The following is a 24,574-nucleotide window of genomic DNA, read 5'->3' as shown; positions in this document are numbered from 1 at the left end:
TTTTTATAGATACACTTTTTGTTCTAAATTAAAAATCCTTTCCATGGAGCTAATTTTCATGGAAATCGGTGGAAAATTAAAGAATTTATTCCAGTTTTTCGACTTGATAATTTTATTGAATTGGCATATTTTTCATATTTAATTATTACTCTGAAGATGTTCAGTTTTCCAAAATATTCATAGACACACTTTTTGTTCTAAATTAAAAATCCTTTCCATGGAGCTAATTTTCATGGAAATCGGTGGAAAATTAAGGAATTTATTCCAGTTTTTCGACTTCATGATTTTATTAAGTTTGCACATTTTTTCATATTTAATTCATATTACTCTGAAAATTTTCAATTTTCCAAAAATTTTATAGAGACACTTTTTGTTCTAAATTAAAAATCCTTTCCACGGAGCTAATTTTCATAGAAATCAGTGGAAAATTAAGGAATTTATTCCAGTTTTTCGACTTGTTAATTTTATTAAATTGGCACATTTTTTCATATTTAATTATTACTCTGAAGATGTTCAGTTTTCCAAAATATTCATAGACACACTTTTTGTTCTAAATTAAAAATCCTTTCCATGGAGCTAATTTTCATGGAAATCGGTGGAAAATTAAGGAATTTATTCCAGTTTTTCGACTTCATGATTTTATTAAGTTTGCACATTTTTTCATATTTAATTCATATTACTCTGAAAATTTTCAATTTTCCAAAAATTTTATAGAGACACTTTTTGTTCTAAATTAAAAATCCTTTCCACGGAGCTAATTTTCATAGAAATCAGTGGAAAATTAAGGAATTTATTCCAGTTTTTCGACTTGTTAATTTTATTAAATTGGCACATTTTTTCATATTTAATTATTACTCTGAAGATGTTCAGTTTTCCAAAATATTCATAGACACACTTTTTGTTCTAAATTAAAAATCCTTTCCATGGAGCTAATTTTCATGGAAATCGGTGGAAAATTAAGGAATTTATTCCAGTTTTTCGACTTCATGATTTTATTAAGTTTGCACATTTTTTCATATTTAATTCATATTACTCTGAAAATTTTCAATTTTCCAAAAATTTTATAGAGACACTTTTTGTTCTAAATTAAAAATCCTGTCCACGGAGCTAATTTTCATAGAAATCAGTGGAAAATTAAGGAATTTATTCCAGTTTTTCGACTTGATAATTTTATTGAATTGTCACATTTTTTCATATTTAATTATTACTCTGAAGATGTTCAGTTTTTCAAAATTTTTATAGACACACTTTTTGTTCTAAATTAAAAACCCTTTCCATGGAGCTAACTTTCATGGAAATCGGTGGAAAATTCAGGAATTTATTCCAGTTTTTCGACTTGGTAATTTTATTAAATTGGCACATTTTTTCATATTTAATTATTACTCTGAAGATGTTCAGTTTTTCAAAATTTTTATAGACACACTTTTTGTTCTAAATTAAAAACCCTTTCTATGGAGCTAATTTTCATGGAAATCGGTTGGAAATTAGGGAAGTTATTCCAGTTTTCCCACTTCTGAATCTTATATTTTTCTCACATTTTTTCATATTTAATTTTTACTCTAAAAATTTTCAATTTTTGAAAATTTTTATAGACACACTTTTTGTTCTAAATTAAAAACCCTTTCCATGGAGCTAATTTTCATGGAAATCGGTTGGAAATTAGGGAATTTATTCCAGTTTTCCCACTTCTGAATCTTATAATTTTCTCACATTTTTTAATATTTAATTTTTACTCTAAAAATTTTCAGTTTTTAAAAATTTTTATGGATACACTTTTTGTTCTAAATTAAAAATCCTTTCTATGGAACTAATTTTCATGGAAATCGGTGGAAAATTCAGGAATTTATTCCAGTTTTTCCACATTCTTATAGATACACCTTTTGTTCTAAATTTTCATGAAAATCGGTGAAAAATTAGGGCAATATTCCAGGCAATCAAAGCATGTTTCCGTTCCTTTTTCCGGGCATTTTTCTGGTTGAATTTTTTAAAGGAAAATGTCAATTTTTGTATCCATTTCAAATAAAAATTGGATTAGAAAAAGCCTCATAGCTTCTCAGCTATTCAAGTTAAATAATCGAAATAAATAGCAGTTGGCACTGAAACGATGTGGCTATGTAGCTGTATAGTCGGCTATAGCACATTCCTATCGAAGAATTTAAAAATTTTGAATTTCCCGGCAAGAGAAATAATAATAATAATAATTAATTAATATCCAAAGCGATCAGGGACGCGAATTATCAAATTATCACTGGACCGGTGAAAGCTTCATAACTTCTCAGCTATTTAAGATAAATTATTGAAATAAACATTAAATGGCACTTCAAAGATGTAGTTATGTAGTAATAGCATTTTTTAAAAATAAAAAGTGGTAAAATTTGGCATCTGGGGAGTCATTTCTAGGTACCCAAATTCATAGATCTGCTGAGTGCGACAATAACTCTTATCGCACCGGTTTCGGGATGAGCCTATATAGCCACACGAATTATATTCTATACTGGTTTATGGAAAAAAACCGTTTTTATAGAGCTAATTTTTATGAGAATCGGTGAGAAATTGGGGGAATTATTCCAGTTTTTTTAATTGATTATTACTCTGAAAATTTTAAGTTTTTCATAATTTTTATAAAGACACTTTTTGTTCCAAATTAAAAAGCCTTTCCATGGAGCTAATTTTCATGGAAATCGGTTGGAAATTAGGGAATTTATTCCAGTTTTCCCACTTCTGAATCTTATAATTTTCTCACATTTTTTAATATTTAATTTTACTCTGAAAATTTTTGGTTTTTCAAAATTTTTATAGATACACTTTTTGTTCCAAATTTAAAACCCTTTCCATAGAACTAATTTTCATGGAAATCAGTTGGGAATTAGGGGATTTATTCCAGTTTTTCTACTTGGGAGTCTTAATAATTTGACACATTTTATATATTTAATTTTTACTCTGAAAATTTTTGGTTTTTCAAAATTTTTATAGAGACACTTTTTGTTCCAAATTAAAAACCCTTTCCATAGAACTAATTTTCATGGAAATCGGTTGGAAATTAGGGAATGTATTCCAGTTTTCCCACTTCTGAATCTTATAATCTTGTCATTTTTTTTTCATATTTAATTTTATTCTGAAAATTTTTGGTTTTTCAAAATTTTTATAGATACACTTTTTGTTCCAAATTAAAAACCCTTTCCATAGAACTAATTTTTATGGAAATCAGTTGGGAATTAAGGGATTTATTCCAGTTTTTCTACTTGGGAGTCTTAATAATTTAACACATTTTTCATATTTAATTTTTACTCTGAAAATTTTTGGTTTTTCAAAATTTTTATAGATACACTTTTTGTTCCAAATCTAAAACCCTTTCCATAGAACTAATTTTCATGGACATCAGTTGGGAATTAGGGCATTTATTCTAGTTTTTCTACTTGGGAGTCTTAATAATTTGACACATTTTTCATATTTAATTTTTACTCCGAAAATGTTTAGTTTTTCAAAATTTTTATAGAGACACTTTTTGTTCCAAATTTAAAACCCTTTCCATAGAACTAATTCCCATTGAAATCGGTTGGAAATTAGGGAATGTATTCCAGTTTTCCCACTTCTGAATCTTATAATCTTGTAATTTTTTTTCATATTTAATTTTACTCTAAAAATTTTCAATTTTTCAAAATTTTTATACATACACTTTTTGTTCCAAATTAAAAAGCCTTTCCACAGAACTAATTTTCATGGAAATCAGTCGGAAATTAGGGGATTTATGCCAGTTTTTCTACTTGGGAGTCTTAATAATTTGACACATTTTTCATATTTAATTTTTACTCTGAAAATTTTTGGTTTTTCAAAATTTTTATAGATACACTTTTTGTTCCAAATTTAAAACCTTTTCCATAGAACTAATTCCCATTGAAATCGGTTGAAAATTAGGGAATGTATTCCAGTTTTCCCACTTCTGAATCTTATAATCTTGTAATTTTTTTTCATATTTAATTTTACTCTAAAAATTTTCAATTTTTCAAAATTTTTATAGAGACATTTTTTGTTCTAAATTAAAAATCCTTTTTTTAGAGGTAATTTTCATAAAAATCAGTGGGAAATTGGGGAATTTATTTCACTTTTTCTATACGCTGAAACGTAGTTGTACAGTTTCGCGACAGCTGTATTAAAGCAGCACTTAAACTAGCAGTTTTAGTCCCGAATAAATAGTTTTTAAAGTATTTACTTCACACATTAATCCGGTTAGACAATTGAGTGCGACAATAACTCTTACCACACTAGAGAATGAATCCAAATGACCACAGTCGTACAAAAAGAGACGTACACTTAGCAATTCCACCAACAAACAAGCTAGTTTTACTTACTTCTAGTTACATTTATACTATTATAAAGCGTACAGAAGCAGAAAGGAGATATGAATAAATAAAGCTAGCTAAGGGAGGGCTAATTATATACTTTCCAAGTCTAAATATCCAGAAATTCTTTAGTGAAATTTCCTGATTTTTATGCGCGCAGGTGTCGGTACGAAGACCAGGCCGGGGCGGAGTAAACGCCACCGGTCGCGGGGTCTTATCGATGCAGGGCCTCAGCTACGGGGTGGTACGGGTGGACCAGGAGAACAGTCTCACCTCGCTCACCCTCCAGGATTGCGGACAGGTGAGGAGGCGCAAACTCGCATTTCCTCCGTCTCACCTCCCTTTTTTCCAGGTTATGCCCGGTTGCGTGATTGTGGTGGTGAAAATGGAGGGTCCGTCGTACCTGTGTAAAACCGACGAGGTGGGCGAGATCTGCGTGAATTCGGGGGCGACGGGGGCGCAGTACTGGGGCCTGCCGGGACTGAGCAACAGCACGTTCAAGGTGGTACCGCTGGGAGGCGACGGGAAGCCGATTTCCGACGCCGAGTACACCAGGAGCGGACTGCTCGGGTTCTTGGGACCCGGCGGACTCGTTTTCGTTTGCGGCTCCAGGGACGGACTGATGACTGTTACGGGTTCGTTATTAAATCATTTTTTTTAAATGTCGTACCGGTTGGTACCTTGTAGTTAGTAGTTACATTTAAACATCCAAGACTAGCGAACACAATTGATGAGTGGAAAAGCAGCAGACTTTTTTCGCATTTTGTAATTCTTTGGTATGATTTCCAGGGCAGGCTTTGAAGAGTTTTTGACCAAAGAACATGTGTCATGCATAAATTCAAAAAAATTAAATTCAACTCGCTTTAAAAAAAAAACAGTTTTTGGTCTTTTTCTCACGTTTGCAAAAACATGGACGTGTCTGCTTTGCATGAACCCTCCTCAATTAGAAAGCCGACTAAAGGAAGTCGGTTTTTAGGTAACTTGGGTCATAGCTTCACTTCTGGTGATTGGATCGGGTTGATTTTTGTTTTAAAAAATTCTGTGAAACGTTCTTCAACTTTCACCGAAAAAATCATCGAAATCCATGCATCAGAAACGTTTGGATCCAGGTTCTTGGAAATCATGTCAAGAGGAAAGACAGTCTGAGGTACCTTGGGTCATAACTCCACTTCTAGTGCCGAGATCGGGTTGATTTTTGCTTTAAAAGATTCTTTGCAATGTTCTTAAGCTTCCACAGAAAAAATCGTGAAGATCCATACACCAGAACTATTTTTATCCAGGATTTTCGAAATCTTGTTCAAAAGGAAAGATAGTGTCGGTTATCTTAGGTCATAACTCTACTGACAGTCTCTGGTAACTTGAGTCATAACTTCACTTCTAGTGGTCAGATCGGGTTGATTTTTGCTTTAAAAGATTTTGTAAAATGTTCCTAAACTTCCATTGAAAAAATCATGAAAATCCATGCACCAGAACCTTTTTTTATCCAGGATTATGGAACTCATGTCCAAGGGGAAAGACAGTCTAAGGTAACTTGGCTCATAACTCCACTTCTAGTGCTCAGATCGGGTTGATTTTTGCTTTAAAAGATTCTGTGGAATGTTCTTAAGCTTCCACTAAAAAAATTGTGAAAATCCATACACCAGAATCTTTTTTATCCAGGATTTTGGAAATCATGTTCAAAAGGGAAGACAGTCTTAGGTAACTTGGGTCATAACTTCACTTCTGGTAGTCAGATCCGGTTGATTTTTGCTTTAAAAGATTTTGTGAAATGTTCCTAAACTTCCACTGAAAAAATCATGAAAATCCATGCATCAGAACTTTTTTTATCCAGGATTTAGGAAATCATGTCCAAGGGGAAAGACAGTCTGAGGTAACTTGGGTCATAACTCCACTTCTAGTGCCGAGATCGGGTTGATTTTTGCTTTAAAAGATTCTTTGCAATGTTCTTAAGCTTCCACAGAAAAAATCGTGAAGATCCATACACCAGAACTATTTTTATCCAGGATTTTGAAAATCATGTTCTAAAGGGAAAACAGTGTCAGATATCTTGGGTCATAACTCCACTTACAGTCTCTGGTAACTTGAGTCATAACTTCACTTCTAGTATTCAGATCGGGTTGATTTTTGCTTTAAAAGATTCTGTGGAATGTTCTTAAGCTTCCACTAAAAAAATTGTGAAAATCCATACACCAGAATCTTTTTTATCCAGGATTTTGGAAATCATGTCCAAGGGGAAAGACAGTCTGAGGTAACTTGGCCCATAACTCCACTTCTAGTGCTCAGATCGGCTTGATTTTTGCTTTAGAAGATTCCTTGGAATGTTCCTAAGCTTCCACTGAAAAAATAATCAAAATCCATGTACCAGAACCTTTTTTATCCAGGATTTTGGAAATCATGTCCAAGGGGAAAGACAGTCTGAGGTAACTTGGCTCATAACTCCACTTCTAGTTCTCAGATCGGTTTGATTTTTGCTTTAAAAGATTCTTTGGAATGTTCTTAAGCTTCCACTGAAAAAGTCCTAAACATCCATACACCACAAAATTTTTTATCCAGGATTTTGGAAATCATGTCCAAGGGGAAAGACAGTCTGAGGTAACTTGGCTCATAACTCCACTTCTAGTGCTCAGATCGGGTTGATTTTTGCTTTAAAAGATTCTTTGGAATGTTCTTAAGCTTCCACTGAAAAAATCCTAAACATCCATACACCACAAAATTTTGTATCCAGGATTTTGGAAATCATGTCCAAGGGGAGAGACACTCTCAGGTAACTTGGGTCATAAATTCACTTCTAATGCTCAGATTTTTCCAATTGCGGGTAGTGGAAGTCATTTTTCAACATCGAAAAGAGCACTGTTTATTCCTTCCAGGAAATTGAAGTCATTTTTCCAGACATTTTGTGTAATTTTTCGACATAGTTCAGGGAGTCATTCGGTCCAGCCATTAGGGCCATATGCACTCAAAGTCGGTTTTTGTTTGTTTTTTGTTTGTTTTCCAGGCTCTGGATGCCATTGCGAACATTTTTCCAGATTATTAGACGTCCAGCTATTGCTCTTCTCGCCCTTATAAATGATTGTCCTGGAAATCTAACCATTTTTTTTTTAATTCCTTCCGGGCAATTTTAAAATGGTTGTTCCAGGAATTTGAGGGGTAGGATTGGATTTATTTGTATAGTTAGGGAATTCTTTGGAATGTTCTTAAGCTTTCGTTGAAAAAATCACCAAAATCCATGCATCAGAACTTTTTTTATTCAGGTTTTTGGAAATCATGTCCAAGGGGAAAAGCAGTCTGAGGTACCTTGGGTCATAACTACACTTCTAGTGCTCAGAGCGAGTTGTTTTTGGTCTTAAAAGTTTCTTTGGAATGTTCTTAAGCTTCCATTAAAAAAATCATAAAAATCCATAAATCAGACCTTTTTTTATCCAGGTTTTTGGAAATCTTGTCCAAGGAGAAACATAGTCCCAGGTACCTTAGGTCATAACTTCATTTCTCGTGGTCAGATCGGCTTCATTTTTGTTTTAAAAGATTCTTTGGAATGTTCTTAAGCTTCGATTGAAAAAATCATAAATATCCATGATTCAGAACTTTTTTTATCCAGGTTTTTGGAAATCTTGTCCAAGGGGAAACATAGTCCCAGGTACCTTAGGTTATAACTTCATTTCTGGTGGTCGGATCGGCTTCATTTTTGTTTTAAAAGATTCTTTGGAATGTTCTTAAGCTTCCATTGAAAAAATCATGAAAATCCATAAATCAGAACTTTTTTTATCCAGGTTTTTGGAAATCTTGTCCGAGGGGAAACATAGTCCCAGGTACCTTAGGTCATAACTTCATTTCTGGTGGTCGGATCGGCTTCATTTTTGTTTTAAAAGTTTCTTTGGAATGTTCCTAAGCTTCCATTGAAAAAATCATGAAAATCCATAAATCAGAACTTTTTTTATCCAGGTTTTTGGAAATCTTGTCCAAGGGGAAAGACGCTCTCAGGTACCTTGGTTCATAACTTCACTTCTACTGCTCAGATCGACTTCATTTTTGTTTTAAAAGGTTCATTGAAATGTTCTTCAACTTCATCGAAGAAATCATCAAGATCCATTCACCAGAACCTTTTTTATCCAGGCTTATGCAGCTCACATTCAAAAGGCAAAAACTGTTAACAGCATATCAAAGTTAAGGTTAACAACCACCTTCTGCTCCCCATATCCCTTTGCTGTCTCTCTTTATCCATTAATGTCTCTTTCACTTTTCAGGAAGAAAACATAACGCGGACGACATAATCGCGACCGTTCTGGCTGTGGAACCGATGAAGTTCATTTATCGGGGGCGAATCGCCGTCTTTAGTATACGAGTGTTAAGGGACGAACGCATCTGCGTCATAGCGGAACAACGTCCGGACTGTAGCGAGGAGGAAGTAAGTCTCTCTCTCTCTCTCGCGGTACTACTATATAGTAAATTCCCCCAATGATTTTTTAGTCGTTCCAGTGGATGTCGCGGGTCCTACAGGCGGTAGACTCGATCCATCAGGTGGGCATCTACTGTTTGGCCCTGGTGCCCCCCAATTATTTACCGAAGACCCCGCTGGGGGGCATCCACTTGTCCGAGACGAAACGTCGCTTTTTGGAGGGGGCCCTGCATCCCGCGAACGTTCTTATGTGCCCCCATACCTGCGTGACCAATTTACCCAAGCCGCGGGAGGTGCATTCAGGTAATTCGGCGAGTCGTATAAGTGTAAACTTTAACGGTCGGTAACTTCGGTTCTAATGCTCGGATTTGATTGATTTTTGCTTTAAAAGGTTCTTTGGGGTGTTCTGAAGGTTTTGTTGAAGAAATTATGAGAATCCTTGCATTAGAACTTTTTTTATTTAAGTTTTTGGAAAACATGTTCGGGAGGGAAGATTGTTCGAGGTACCTAGAGTCATAACTTCATTTCTACTGCTCAGATCGGCATGATTTTTGCTTTAAAAGATTCTTTGAAGTATTCTGAATCTTTTATTGAAGAAATCGTGAAAATCCGTGCATCAGATTTTGAAAAAATGGCACTTATACGACTCACACGTTAACTTTTTATCTCTCTATATATCTCTCTTAATCGAGTCGTATAGGTGCTAACTTCATTGGCTGATAACTTCGGTTCTAGTGCTCGAATTTAATTGATTTTTGCTTTAAAAGGTTCTTTGGGGTGTTCTGAAGCTTCTATTGAAGAAATCGTGAAAATCCGTGCATTAGAACTTTTTTTATTTAAGTTTTTGGAAAACATGTTCGGGAGGAAGGACTGTGAGGTACCTAGAGTCATAACTTCACTTCTAGTTCTCAGATCGGCATGATTTTTGTTTTAAAAGATTCTTTGAAGTATTCTGAAGCTTTTATTGAAAAAATCGTGAAAATCCATACGTCAGATTTTGAAAAAAATGGCGCTTATACGACTCACTTGTTCACTTTTTATCTCTCTTAATCGAGTCGTATAGGTGCAAACTTCATTAGCTGATAACTTCTGTTCTAATGCTCGGATTTGATTGATTTTTGCTTTAGAAGGTTCTTTGGGATATTCTGAAGCTTCTACTGGAGAAATCATGAAAATCCTTGCATTAGAACTTTTTTTATTTAAGTTTTTGGAAAACATGTTCGGGAGGAAGGACTGTGAGGTACCTAGAGTCATAACTTCACTTCTAGTTCTCAGATCGGCATGATTTTTGTTTTAAATGATTCTTTGAAGTATTCTGAAGCTTCTATTGAAAAAATCATGAAAATCCATACATCAGATTTTGAAAAAATGACGCTTATACGACTCACTTGTTCACTTTTTCTCTCTCTATATATCTCTCTTAAACGAGTCGGATAGGTGCAAACTTCATTAGCTGATAACTTCGGTTCTAATGCTCGGATTTGATTGGTTTTTGCTTTAAAAGGTTCTTTGGGGTGTTCTGAAGCTTCTACTGAAGAAATCATGAAAATCCTTGCCTTAGAACTTTTTTTATTTAACTTTTTGGAAAACATGTTCGGGAGGAAAGACTGTCCGAGGTACCTAGAGTCATAATTCCAGTTCTAGTGCTCAGATCAGCATGATTTTTGTTTTAAAAGATTCTTTGAAGTATTCTGAACCATTTATTGAAAAAATCGTGAAAATCCGTGCATCAGATTTTGAAAAAATGGCGCTTATACGACTCACTTGTTCACTTTTTCTCTCTCTATATATCTCTCTTAAACGAGTCGTATAGGTGCAAACTTCATTAGCTGATAACTTCGGTTCTAATGCTCGGATTTCATTGATTTTTGCTTTTAAAGGTTCTTTGGGGTGTTCTGAAGGTTTTGTTGAAGAAATCATGAAAATCCTTGCATTAGAACTTTTTTTATTTAACTTTTTGGAAAACATGTTCGGGAGGAAAGACTGTCCAAGGTACCTAGAGTCATAATTCCAGTTCTAGTGCTCAGATCAGCATGATTTTTGTTTTAAAAGATTCTTTGAAGTATTCTGAAGCCTTTATTGAAAAAATCGTGAAAATCCGTGCATCAGATTTTGAAAAAATGGCACTTATACGACTCACACGTTTACTTTTTATCTCTCTATATATCTCTCTTAATCGAGTCGTATAGGTGCAAACTTCATTGGCTGATAACTTCGGTTCTAATGCTCGGATTTCATTGATTTTTGCTTTTAAAGGTTCTTTGGGGTGTTCTGAAGGTTTTGTTGAAGAAATCATGAAAATCCTGAAGCATCTATTGAAGAAATCGTGAAAATCCGTGCATTACAACTTTTTTTATTTAAGTTTTTGGAAAACATGTTCGGGAGGGAAGACTGTCCGAGGTACCTAGAATCATAACTTCACTTCTAGTGCTCAGATCAGCCTGATTTTTGCTTTAAAAGATTCCTTGAAGTATTCTGAACCTTTTATTGAAAAAATCATGAAAATCCGTGCATCAGATTTTGAAAAAATGGCACTTATACGACTCACACGTTCACTTTCTCTCTCTATCCATATCTCTCTTAATAAAGGGCGGTGACGGTTGGTTTATTTTTTTTTTCCAATTTACTAACCCTCTTCCTCTAACAACCCCCACCACTATTGTTTCACGCCGCGCCACGACTAAAAAAACAAAAGACAAAAAAAAACAAAAACGAGCTTGAGCAGCTTTTGAGTGACCTACGCGTCCTTCTGTACGTTTCAGCAAGCGACTCCTGTGTTTCAGACGTGGGGCCCGCGAGCGTGATCGTGGGCAATTTGGTGCAGGGCAACCGGTTGGCGAGCGCTCAAGGTCGCGAGGTGGGAGGCCTCCTCGTCGAGGAGGACGGAGAGTCCTCCAAGAAGGTGAGTGGAGTATCCCTGTCTCTCTCTCTTTGATTTGAGGGAACCGAAGTTGCTTGGTTGAGAAATACTACGTTGTTTTATGAAAATGTCGGTTTGATTTATGACGGTCCTGTAAGGGATGTAAGTGAAAATGGGAAATAAGTGAAGGAAACTCGTGCATTTAGTGAGTTTTGAAAGGTGTGTTTAAACGGATGGGGGGTTGCAGGTACTCGGGTTGTAACTCGACTTCTAGTGCTCCGATTGGGTTGATTTTTGTTTAAAAAGATTCTTTGGGGTGTTCTAAAGCTTCTGCTTGAAAAATCATGAAAATCCATTTACTGGAAGCGTTGTAATGCGGGTTTTTGCAAGCCAAGTCCAGGAAGAATAGGGTAGGGTAGGAGTGAAGAAACTTGAGTCAGGTAACTTGGGTCATAACTCCACTTCTAGTGCTCAGATCAGATTGATTTTGGTTTTAAAAGATTCTTTGGAGTGTTTTTAAGCTTTCATTGAAAGAATCATGAAAATCCATGCATCAGAACTTTTTTTATCCAGGGTTTTGGAAATCAAGTCCAAGGGGAAAGACAGTTTCAGGTAACTTGGGTCATAACTCCACTTCTAGTGATGAGATTTGATTGATTTTTGTGTTAAAAGATTCTTTGGAGTGTTCTCAAGCTTTCGTTGAAAAAACGATGGAAATCCATGCATCAGAACTGTTTTTATCCAGGGTTTTGGAAATCATGTCCAAGGGGAAAGACAGTTTTAGGTAACTTGGGTCATAACTCCACTTCTAGTGGTGAGATTTGATTGATTTTTGTGTTTGAAGATTCTATGGAGTGTTCTTAAGCTTCCCTTGAAAAAACAGGAAAATCCATGCATCAGAAATTTTTTTTATCCAGGGTTTTGGAAACTATGTCCAAGGGGAAAGACAGTTTCAGGTAACTTGGGTCATAACTACACTTCTAGTGGTCAGATCGGGTTGGTTTTGGTCTTAAAAGTTTCTTTGGAATGTTCTTAAGCTTCCCTTGAAAAAACATAAAAATCCATGCATCAGAACTTTTTTTATTCAGGATTTTGGAAATCAAGTCCTAGGGGAAAGACAGTTTCAGGTAACTTGTGTCATAACTCCACTTCTAGTGGTGAGATTTGATTGATTTTTGTTTTAAAAGATTCTTTGGAGTGTTCTCAAGCTTCCCTTGAAAAAAGTTGAAAATCCATGAATCAGAACTTTTTTTATCCAGGATTTTAGAAATCATGTCCAAGGGGAAAGACAGTCTGAGGTAACTTGGGTCATAACTACACTTCTAGTGCTCAGATCGGATTGATTTTTGTCTTAAAAGATTCTTTGGAGTGTTCCCAAGCTTCCCTTGAAAAAACATGAAAATCCATGAATCAGAACTTTTTTTATCCAGAATTCAGGAAACTATGTCCAAGGGCAAAGATTGTCTCAGGTAACTTGGGTCATAACTCCACTTCTAGTACTCAGATCGGCCTAGTTTTTGTTTTAAAATATTCTTTGGAATGTTTTTTTGCTTTCATGGACCAAATCATGAAAATCCAGACAATTGAAGTAATTTTTCCAGACCATTCAGGTTATTTGTTATTGGTTATAAGCCATTAATGTAATTTTTGTACATAGTCCAAGGAGTCGTTTTGAATTTTTTGTTTTGGGCAGTTGGAGGTTATATATTGAAATTTTCAGTCATTTGTTTTTCTTCCAGTTGGAAATTTTCCAGTTTTTCTATACAATAATAATAAAACATCGATTTAGCATATAAGTTACATATAATAACAAAAAATTATAATTAATTGTTAGGTACAGTAAAGTGGTTAGTTTACAAATAGTTGAAAGTCGTTTTTCTGGATTCCATTGCAAATGTTTTTTCCAGTTATTTCCTACATACTTCCAGGTATTCTTTCACACATTATTTAAACAGTTGAAGTCACTTTCAAATGTTTATTATACAACTCTTGCTTCTCTCGTCATTATTAATTATTCTTTTCGGGTAATTAAAGTGATTTTTCCAGGAACTCGGTAATCAGATCGGCTTGATTTGTGTTTTAAAAAAATCTTTGAAGTATTCTCAACCGTTCATTCAAAGAATCATGAAAATCCATGCATCAGAACTTTTTTTATTCAGGGTTTTGGAAATCATGTCCAAGGGGAAAGACAGTTTCAGGTAACTTGGGTCATAACTCCACTTCTAGTGGTGAGATTTGATTGATTTTCATGTTAAAAGATTCTTTGGAGTGTTTTGAAGCTTTCATTGAAAGAATCATGAAAATCCGTGCATTAGAACTTTTTTTATCCAGGATTTTCAAAATCAAGTCCAAGGGGAAAGACAGTTTCAGGTAACATGGGTTATAACTCCACTTCTAGTGGTCAGATTTGATTGATTTTTGTGTTAAAAGATTCTTTGGAGTGTTCTCAAGCTTTCCTTAAAAAAATATGAAAATCCATGCATCAGAACTTTTTTTATCCAGGGTTTTGGAAATCAAGTCCAAGGGGAAAGACAGTTTCAGGTAACTTGGGTTATAACTCCACTTTTACTGCTCAGATCGGATTGATTTTTGTCTTAAAAGATTCTTTGGAGTGTTCTCAAGCTTCCCTTAAAAAAACATTAAAATCAATGCATCAGATTTTTTTTTATCCAGGGTTTTGGAAATCAAGTCCAAGGGGAAAGACAGTTTCAGGTAACTTGGGTCATAACTCCACTTCTAGTGGTGAGATTTGATTGATTTTTGTGTTAAAAGATTCTTTGGAGTGTTCTCAAGCTTTCCTTAAAAAAACATGAAAATCCATGCATCAGAACTGTTTTTATCCAGGGTTTTGGAAATCATGTCCAAGGGGAAAGACAGTTTCAGGTAACTTGGGTCATAACTCCACTTCTAGTGGTGAGATTTGATTGATTTTTGTCTTAAAAGATTCTTTGGAGTGTTCTCAAGCTTCCTTTGAAAAAACATGAAAATCCATGCATCAGATTTTTTTTTATCCAGGATTTTCGAAATCAAGTCCAAGGGGAAAGACAGTTTCAGGTAACTTGGGCCATAACTCCACTTCTAGTGGTTAGATTTGATTGATTTTTGTTTTAAAAGATTCTTTGGAGTATTTTCAAGCTTTCATTGAAAGAGTCATGGAAATCCATGCATCAGAATTTTTTTTATCCAGGGTTTTGGAAATCAAGTCCAAGGGGAAAGACAGTTTTAGGTAACTTGGGTCATAACTTCACTTCTAGTGCTCAGATCAGATTGATTTTTGTTTTAAAAGATTCTTTGGAGTGTTTTCAAGCTTTCATTGAAAGAATTATGGAAATCCATGCATCAGAACTTTTTTTATCCAGGATTTTGGAAACCATGTCCAAGGGGAAAGATAGTTTCAGGTAACTTGGGTCATAACTCCACTCCTAGTGGTGAGATTTGATTGATTTTTGTGTTAGAAGATTCTTTGGTGTGTTTTTAAGCTTCCCTTGAAAAAACATGAAAATCCATGGATCAGAACTTTTTTTATCCAGGATTTTGGAAATCATGTCCAAGGGAAAAGACAGTCTCAGGTAACTTGGGTCATAACTCCACTTCTAGTGTTCAGATCGGATTGATTTTTGTTTTAAAAGATTCTTTGGAGTGTTCTCAAGCTTCCTTTGAAAAAACATGAAAATCCATGAGTCAGAACTTTTTTTATCCAGGATTTTGGAAATCAAGTCCAAGGGGAAAGACAGTTTCAGGTACCTTGGGTCATAACTCCACTTCTAGTAGTCAGATTTGATTGATTTTTGTGATAAAAGATTCTTTGGAGTGTTCTCAAGCTTCCTTTGAAAAAACATGAAAATCCATGTATCAGAACATTTTTTATCCAGGGTTTTGGAAATCAAGTCCAAGGGGAAAGACAGTTTCAGGTAACTTGGGTCATAACTCCACTTCTAGTGCTCAGATCAGATTGGTTTTTGTTTTAAAAGATTCTTTGGAGTGTTCTCAAGCTTCCCTTGAAAAAAACATAAAAATTCATACATCGGAAATTTTTTTATCCAGGATTTTGGGAATCAAGTCCAAGGGGAAAGGCAATCTTAAGTAACTTGTGTCATAACTCCAGTTCTACTGAACCGATCGACCTGATTTTTACCTTAAAACAATCCTGATGGGAATCTCCTCGAGCTTTTCAAACCTTCATTTTCATAAAACAACCTTAACGCGGCCATTTTGTCAACAACTCACCGGACGACTTTCAGCAGCAAATGATCGCCGAAATTCTCCGTTGGAGGGCGCAGAGTACCTCGGACCACGTCCTGTTCACCCTGTTGAACAGTAAAGGGGCGGTGGCCAAGGTGCTCTCCTGTTCCGAATTACACAAAAAGGCGGAACGGATCGGGAACCTGTTGGTGGAAAAGGGACGCGTCAACACCGGGGACCATGTGGCACTGATCTTTCCCCCAGGGTTGGACCTGATCTGCGCCTTTTACGGGTGTTTGTACGTGGGAGCGGTAAGTCTTTGAATTTTTTCGATTTATTTTTGAATAATTCTTGAATTAATTAATTTATATTAAACTGGAAAATAGGCACTTAAGTTCGCTTAATGTTCATAATTGTGTTTATTCAATTTTTTGAGTTATGGAGGTTGTGTCGTGTACAAATGTACAAATATGTGTACAAATTTTCATAATTGTATCTGCTCAATTTTTTGAGTTATGGACATTGTGTCGAATAATTAGAAAAAAAAATCAATATTTTCAAAAAATATTTTTTTCCTCAAAATTTTGTACGATTTTTAAAAAACGCTGAAATAGGTGTCCAACCAAATTGTCCAGAGAATATGTGGACAAATTTTCATAATTGTATCTGGTCAATTTTTTGAGTTATGAACATTGTGTCAAATAATTAGAAAAAAAAATCAATATTTTCAAAAAATATTTTTTTTCTCAAAATTTTGTACGAATTTGGAAAAACGCTGAAATAGGTGTCCAACCAAATTGTCCAGAGAATATGTGTACAAATTTTCATAACTGTATTCTTTTAATTTTTTGAGTTATGGACATTGTGTCAAATAATTAGAAAAAAAAATCAATATTTTCAAAAAAAATTTTTTTTTCAAAATCTTGTACGAATTTTGAAAAACGCTGAAATAGGTGTCCAACCAAATTGTCCAGAGAATATGTGGACACATTTTTATAATTGTCCCTGTTCAATTTTTTGAGTTATGAACATTGTGTCGAATAATTAGAAAAAAAATCAATATTTTTAAAAAATATTTTTTTTCTCAAAATCTTGTACGAATTTGGAAAAATGCTGAAATAGGTGTCCAACCAAATTGTCCAGAGAATATGTGGACAAATTTTCATAACTGTATCTGCTCAATTTTTTGAGTTATGGACATTGTGTCGAATAATTAAAAAAAAAAATCAATATTTTCAAAAAATATTTTTTTCTCAAAATCTTGTACGAATTTTGAAAAACGCTGAAATAGGTGTCCAACCAAATTGTCCAGAGAATATGTGGACAAATTTTCATAATTGTATCTGCTCAATTTTTTGAGTTATGAACATTGTGTCGAATAATTAGAAAAAAAATCAATATTTTTAAAAAATATTTTTTTTCTCAAAATCTTGTACGAATTTGGAAAAATGCTGAAATAGGTGTCCAACCAAATTGTCCAGAGAATATGTGTACAAATTTTCATAACTGTATTCTTTTAATTTTTTGAGTTATGGACATTGTGTCAAATAATTAGAAAAAAAAATCAATATTTTCAAAAAAAATTTTTTTTTCAAAATCTTGTACGAATTTTGAAAAACGCTGAAATAGGTGTCCAACCAAATTGTCCAGAGAATATGTGGACACATTTTTATAATTGTCCCTGTTCAATTTTTTGAGTTATGAACATTGTGTCGAATAATTAGAAAAAAAATCAATATTTTTAAAAAATATTTTTTTTCTCAAAATCTTGTACGAATTTGGAAAAATGCTGAAATAGGTGTCCAACCAAATTGTCCAGAGAATATGTGGACAAATTTTCATAACTGTATCTGCTCAATTTTTTGAGTTATGGACATTGTGTCGAATAATTAGAAAAAAAAATCAATATTTTCAAAAAAAAATTTTTTTTCAAAATCTTGTACGAATTTTGAAAAACGCTGAAATAGGTGTCCAATCAAATTGTCCAGAGAATATGTGGACAAATTTTCATAATTGTATCTGCTCAATTTTTTGAGTTATGGACTTTGTGTCGAATAATTAGAAAAAAAAATCAATATTTTCAAAAAAAAATTTTTTTTCAAAATCTTGTACGAATTTTGAAAAACGCTGCAATAGTTGTCCAACCAAATTGTCCAGAGAATATGTGGACAAATTTTCATAATTGTCCCTGTTCAATTTTTTGAGTTATGGACATTGTGTCGAATAATTAGAAAAAAAATCAATATTTTCAAAAAATATTTTTTTTCTCAAAATCTTGTACGAATTTGGAAAAATGCTGAAATAGGTGTCCAACCAAATTGTCCAGAGAATATGTGGACAAATTTTCATAATTGTATCTGTGCAATTTTTTGAGTTATGGACATTGTGTCGAATAATTATTAAAAAAATCAATATTTTCAAAAAATATTTTTTTTCTCAAAATTTTGTACGAATTTGGAAAAACGCTGAAATAGGTGTCCAACCAAATTGTCCAGAGAATATGTGGACAAATTTTCATAATTGTATCTGTTCAATTTTTTGAGTTATGGACATTGTGTCGAATAATTAGTAAAAAAAAATCAATATTTTCAAAAAAATTTTTTTTTTCTCAAAATCTTGTACGAATTTGGAAAAATGCTGAAATAGGTGTCCAATGAAATTGTCCAGAGAATATGTGTACAAATTTTCATAATTGTATCTGCTCAACTTTTTGAGTTATGAACATTGTGTCAAATAATTAGAAAAAAAAATCAATATTTTCAAAAAATATTTTTTTCTCAAAATTTTGTATGAATTTGGAAAAACGCTGAAATAGGTGTCCAACCAAATTGTCCAGAGAATATGGGGACAAATTTTCATAATTGTCCCTGTTCAATTTTTTGAGTTATGGACATTGTGTCGAATAATTAGAAAAAAAATCAATATTTTCAAAAAATATTTTTTTTCCCAAAATCTTGTACGAATTTTGAAAAACGCTGAAATAGGTGTCCAACCAAATTGTCCAGAGAATATGTGGACAAATTTTCATAATTGTATCTGTTTAATTTTTTGAGTTATGGACATTGTGTCGAATAATTAGTAAAAAAAATCAATATTTTCAAAATATTTTTTTTCTCAAAATTTTGTACGAATTTTGAAAAACGCTGAAATAGGTGTCCAACCAAATTGTCCAGAGAATATGTGGACAAATTTTCATAACTGTATCTGTTCAATTTTTTGAATTATGGACATTGTGTCGAATAATTAGAAAAAAAAATCAATATTTTCAAAAAATATTTTTTTTCTCAAAATCTTGTACGAATTTGGAAAAACGCTGAAATAGGTGTCCAACCAAATTGTCCAGAGAATATGTGGACAAATTTTCATAATTGTACCTGCTTAATTTTTTGAGTTATGGACATTGTGTCCAATAATTAGTAAAAAAAATCAATATTTTCAAAAAATATTTTTTTTCTCAAAATTTTGTACGAATTTTGAAAAACGCTGAAATAGGTGTCCAACCAAATTGTCCAGAGAATATGTGTACAAATTTTCATAATTGTCCCTGTTCAATTTTTTGAGTTATGGACATTGTGTGGAATAATTAGAAAAAAAAATCAATATTTTAAAAAAAAAAAATTTTTCTCAAAATCTTGTACGAATTTGGAAAAGCGCTGAAATAGGTGTCCAACCAAATTGTCCAGAGAATATGTGGACAAATTTTCATAATTGTATCTGGTCAATTTTTTGAGTTATGGACATTGTGTCGAATAATTAGAAAAAAAATCAATATTTTCAAAAAATATTTTTTTTCTCAAAATCTTGTACGAATTTTGAAAAACGCTGAAATAGGTGTCCAACCAAATTGTCCAGAGAATATGTGGACAAATTTTCATAACTGTATCTGCTCAATTTTTTGAGTTATGCAGATTGGGTCAAATAATTAGAAAAAAATTCAATATTTTCAAAAAATATTTTTTTTTTCAAAATCTTGTACGAATTTGGAAAAACGCTGAAATAGGTGTCCAACCGAATTGTCCAGAGAATATGTGTACAAATTTTCATAATTGTATCTATTCAACTTTTTGAGTTATGGACATTGTGTCGAATAATTAGAAAAAAAATCAATATTTTCGAAAAATATTTTTTTTCTCAAAATTTTGTACGAATTTGGAAAAACGCTGAAATAGGTGTCCAATGAAATTGTCCAGAGAATATGTGTACAAATTTTCATAATTGTATCTGCTCAATTTTTTGAGTTATGGACATTTTGTCGAATAATAAAATTAGTAAAAAAAAACAATATTTTAAAAAAATATTTTTGTGTACATTTTTGGTTCAACTTATCGTATATTATATACGTATATTCTCACCTATAATTTTCCCAAAAAGCATTTTTTTCTTGGGCAATCATTTTCTGCAAAAACATTGTTTTTTTTCAATAAAACCCTTAGCCCCCCACCCACCCCACACATCTTTCCAGTAAGAAATTGTTGTAAAAAATCATTGTTTTTTGTATCTAATCTAATAACACAATTTGTTTATGTAAATTTGATATAATTATATATATTTATATTAGTAAGTATTTAATACAAAAACAGTGCTACTAGATTTGATATTATGGACAAAAAAAGGGTGAATTTTCAAAAGAGTTTCTTACTGGACAAACGTTCGGGGTGGGTGGGGGGCTAAGGGTTTTATTGATGAAAAACAATGTTTTTTCAAAAAAATACACGAATTAATAACATTTGAACAATTATAATATTTAAAATGAATTCTCCTGACTTATATGTCGTCCTTATGAGAGAATCTTCCTCCCCATATTAGGTCCCTGTGACGATCCGTCCGCCCCATCCCCAAAACTTACAGACCACGTTACCGACCGTCCGCATGATCGTGGACGTATCAAAGTCGGTCCTGGTACTGTCCACTCAGGCCGTCATCAAATTATTACGGTCGAAGGAGGCGAGTAACGTGGTGGACATCAAGTCGTGGCCGGTCATCCTGGACACGGACGACATGCCGAAAAAAAAATTACCGGTGGTGTATCGGGCCCCCACCGCCGAAATGTTGGCCTACTTGGACTTTAGCGTGTCCACCACCGGCATGTTGGCCGGGATCAAGATGTCCCACGCGGCGGTCACGAATTTGTGTAAAAGTATGAAGTTGGCCTGCGAGTTGTACCCCAGTAGACATATAGCGCTCTGTTTGGATCCTTATTGCGGATTGGGATTCGCTTTGTGGTAAGTACGAATTTCTTTGAATAAAGATGATTCGGATGTGGGGAATTTTGTGGTTTTTTTAATACAAGTCGAGGAATACTTCGAGGCATCTTTTAAAACAAAAATCGGGCAGATCGGAGCTGTGGAAGTGGAGTTATTGATCAAGGGGTACCTTAATGTGACTGGGTTTTCAAAAAATTCGATAAAAATGGTTCTAAGGCACGGATTTTCGTGGTTCTTTTAGTGGAAGCTTGAGAATATTTCAAAGAATCTTTTAAAACAAAAATCAAGACATTACGAGCACTAGAAGTGAAGTTATGAGCCAAGGTACCTGAGACTGTCTTTCCCCTTTGACATGATTTCCTAAATCCCGGATAAAAAAAGTTCTGATGCATGGATTTTTATGATTTCTTCAGTGGAAGCTTAAGAACACTCCAAAGAATCTTTTAAAATAAAAATCAATCTGATTTGAGCACCAGAAGTGAAGTTATAACCCAAGTTACCTGAAAGTGTCTTTCCCCTTGGACATGACTTCCAAAATCCTGGATAAAAAAAGTTCTGATGCATGGATTTCCATGGTTTTTTCAACGAAAGCTTGAGAACACTCTACAGAATCTCTTTAACCAAAAATCAATCCGATCTGAGCACTATAAGTGGAGTTATGACCCAAGGTACCTGAGACTGTCTTTCCCCTTGGGCATGATTTTCTAAATCTTGGATAAAAAAAGTTCTGATGCATGGATTTTTATGATTTCTTCAGTGGAAGCTTGAGAACACTCCAAAGAATCTTTTAAAATAAAAATCAATCTGATTTGAGCACCAGAAGTGAAGTTATAACCCAAGTTACCTGAAAGTGTCTTTCCCCTTGGACATGACTTCCAAAATCCTGGATAAAAAAAGTTCTGATGCATGGATTTCCATGGTTTTTTCAACGAAAGCTTGAGAACACTCCACAGAATCTCTTTAACCAAAAATCAATCCGATCTGAGTACTACAATTGGAGTTATGACCCAAGATACCTGAAACTGTCTTTCCCCTTGGACATGACTTCCAAAATCCTGGATAAAAAAAGTTCTAATCCATGGATTTCCATGCTTTTTTCAATGAAAGCTTAAGAACACTTCAAAGAAAAATCTAAAACAAAAATCAATTCGATCTGAGCCCTAGAAGTGGAGTTATGACCCAAGGTACCTGAGACTGTCTTTCCCTCGGACATAATTTCCAAAATCCCGGCTAAAAAACGTTCTAACGCACGGATTTTCCTGATTTTTTCAACTCCAACTTGAAACACTCCAAGGAACTTTTTAGCACAAAAATCATCCCGATCTGAGCCTTAGAAATAAAGTTATGACTTCTAAAACACACACAAACCACAACTGAACTCTTGTCCTCCTCAGGTGCCTGAGCAGCATCTACTCCGGACATCACTCGATCCTCATCCCACCCTCGGAAGTCGAGGTGAATCCGTCTCTATGGTTGACCGCCGTCTCGCAATACAAAGTGCGCGACACGTTTTGCTCTTACGGCGTGATGGAGTTGTGCACCAAAGGGTTGGGGTCCTCGGTCAGTCAATTGAAGACCCGCGGGGTGAGTTTGGCTTGCGTGAGGACCTGCGTGGTAGTAGGTGAGGAACGGCCGAGGATCAACCTGACCAGTAGTTTTTCGAAGCTGTTTAGCGCCTTAGGTAAGGAGAGAGTTTATTGAAATTTCGCTATGAAAAATTGCGTTTTAGTTTGAGAAAATGGAGGAAAACGTCTTATTTGAAAAATGTCCTTTTTCTCCGCTGTTATGGAAAATATTGGAATTTTTTTTGTGTCTATAGAAGCCTCTGTTCAAACTGAATTAAAAAGTATTCTACAGTTTTTTTCGAAAAATGGACAGGGAGGGAGTTATAGGTATTTTTCCAGTTTTGGCCCTAACGACCCAAAAAAATTGAAAATTTTTAAAAAGTTTTCCGAATTGAAAAATTCTTTCACTCACGTGTAGGGCACAAAAAAACAAGAAAAAAATCCTAATTACATTAATCTCCATTTCCCATAGGAGAGGCAAGAAAATTGTTTTTAGTCACAGTACGAAAAGGGTATGCCCATGAAAATGAAACCCATGAAAATTTCCAAAAAATCACTTTTTAATTTTTTCCAAAAAATCTATTGGTCTGAGAAAAAATTGTTTTAGACAAAAGTTGTCAGGAATAAGAAGGACTGTTCGTAGGTAAAAGAAATTTGCTTCTATCTGTCATACAGCCCGAGAAAATGGGGAAAAACCTCAAATTAAAAAATGTCAATTTTTTCCACTACTATGGAAAAAATTCAAATTTTTTTTGTACCATAAGAAGCCTGGCCGAAAACTGAACAAAAAAGTATTCTACACTTTTTTTCGAAAAACGAACAGGGAGGGAGTTATGGACATTTTTCGGGTTTTGGCCCTAACGAACCAAAAAAAATTGAAAATTTTTAAAAAGTTGTCCGAATTAAAAAATTTTTTCACTCACTTGTAGAGCATGAAAAAACAAGAAAAAAATCCTTATTACATTAATCTCTTTTTCCCATAGCAGAGGCAAGAAATTTATGTTTGCTCATAGTACCAAAAGGGTGTGCACGTACCCATGAAAATTTCCAAAAAATCACTTTTTAATTTTTTACAAAAAATCCGTGGGTCTGAGAAAAAATTGTTTCAAACAAAAATTATCGGGAATAACAAGGACTGTACGTAGGTAAAAGAAATTTGCTTCTATCTATCATACAGCCCAAGAAAATGGGGAAAAACCTCAAATTAAAAAATGTCAATTTTCTCCACTACTATGGGAAAGATTCAAATTTTTCTTGTACCATTAGAAGCCTGGCCGAAAACTGAACATAAAAGTATTCTACACTTTTTTTCGAAAAACGAACAGGGAGGGAGCTATGGACATTTTTCGGGTTTTGGCCCTAACGACCCAAAAAAATTGAAAATTTTTAAAAAGTTGTCCGAATCGAAAAATTCTTTTACTCACATGTAGAGAATGAAAAAACAAGAAAAAAATCCTAATTACATTAATCTCCATTTCCCATAGCAGAGGCAAGAAAATTGTTTTTAGTCAGAGTACGAAAGGGGTGTGCATGTACCCACGAAAATTTCCAAAAAATCACTTTTTAATTTTTTCAAAAAAATCCGTGGGTCTGAGAAAAAATTGTTTCAAACAAAAGTTGTCGGGAATAACAAGGACTGTACGTAGGTAAAAGAAATTTGCTTCTATCTGTCATACAGCCCGAGAAAATGGGGAAAAACCTCAAATTAAAAAATGTCAATTTTCTCCACTACTATGGAAAATATTTAAATTTTTCTTGTACCATAAGAAGCCTGGCCGAAAACTGAACATAAAAGTATTCTACACTTTTTTTCGAAAAACAAACATGGAGGGAGTTACCGACATTTTTCGGATTTTGGCCCTAACGAACCAAAAAAATTAAAAATGTTTAAAAAGTTGTCCGAATTGAAAAATTTTTTTACTCACGTGTAGAGAATGAAAAAACAAGAAAAAAATCCTTATTACATTAATCTCTATTTCCCATAGAAGAGGCAAGAAATTAATTTTTGCTCATAGTACCAAAAGGGTATG

The 24,574-nt window shown here is 33.9% G+C and overlaps 1 protein-coding gene across 1 annotated transcript in view; it reads left to right on the top strand.

The window, feature by feature from the left end:
* The window catches only part of LOC126747662 (disco-interacting protein 2), a 149,571-nt gene that overhangs the window by 101,664 nt on the left and 23,333 nt on the right, over positions 1 to 24,574 (top strand). Inside the window, exons 16-23 of the mRNA XM_050456425.1 lie at positions 4,501 to 4,641; positions 4,693 to 4,975; positions 8,582 to 8,742; positions 8,805 to 9,036; positions 11,496 to 11,635; positions 15,835 to 16,086; positions 20,582 to 20,997; positions 22,374 to 22,660. Of these exons, the coding sequence (XP_050312382.1) occupies positions 4,501 to 4,641; positions 4,693 to 4,975; positions 8,582 to 8,742; positions 8,805 to 9,036; positions 11,496 to 11,635; positions 15,835 to 16,086; positions 20,582 to 20,997; positions 22,374 to 22,660 (1,912 nt within the window). The remainder of the gene's footprint in view (positions 1 to 4,500; positions 4,642 to 4,692; positions 4,976 to 8,581; positions 8,743 to 8,804; positions 9,037 to 11,495; positions 11,636 to 15,834; positions 16,087 to 20,581; positions 20,998 to 22,373; positions 22,661 to 24,574) is intronic.

The sequence above is a fragment of the Anthonomus grandis genome, chromosome 19, assembly GCF_022605725.1.
Source record: "Anthonomus grandis grandis chromosome 19, icAntGran1.3, whole genome shotgun sequence".
NCBI lineage: Eukaryota > Metazoa > Arthropoda > Insecta > Coleoptera > Curculionidae > Anthonomus > Anthonomus grandis.
The sequence above is the reverse complement of the archived record's forward strand: the minus strand, read 5'-3'. Positions and strand labels throughout refer to the sequence as shown.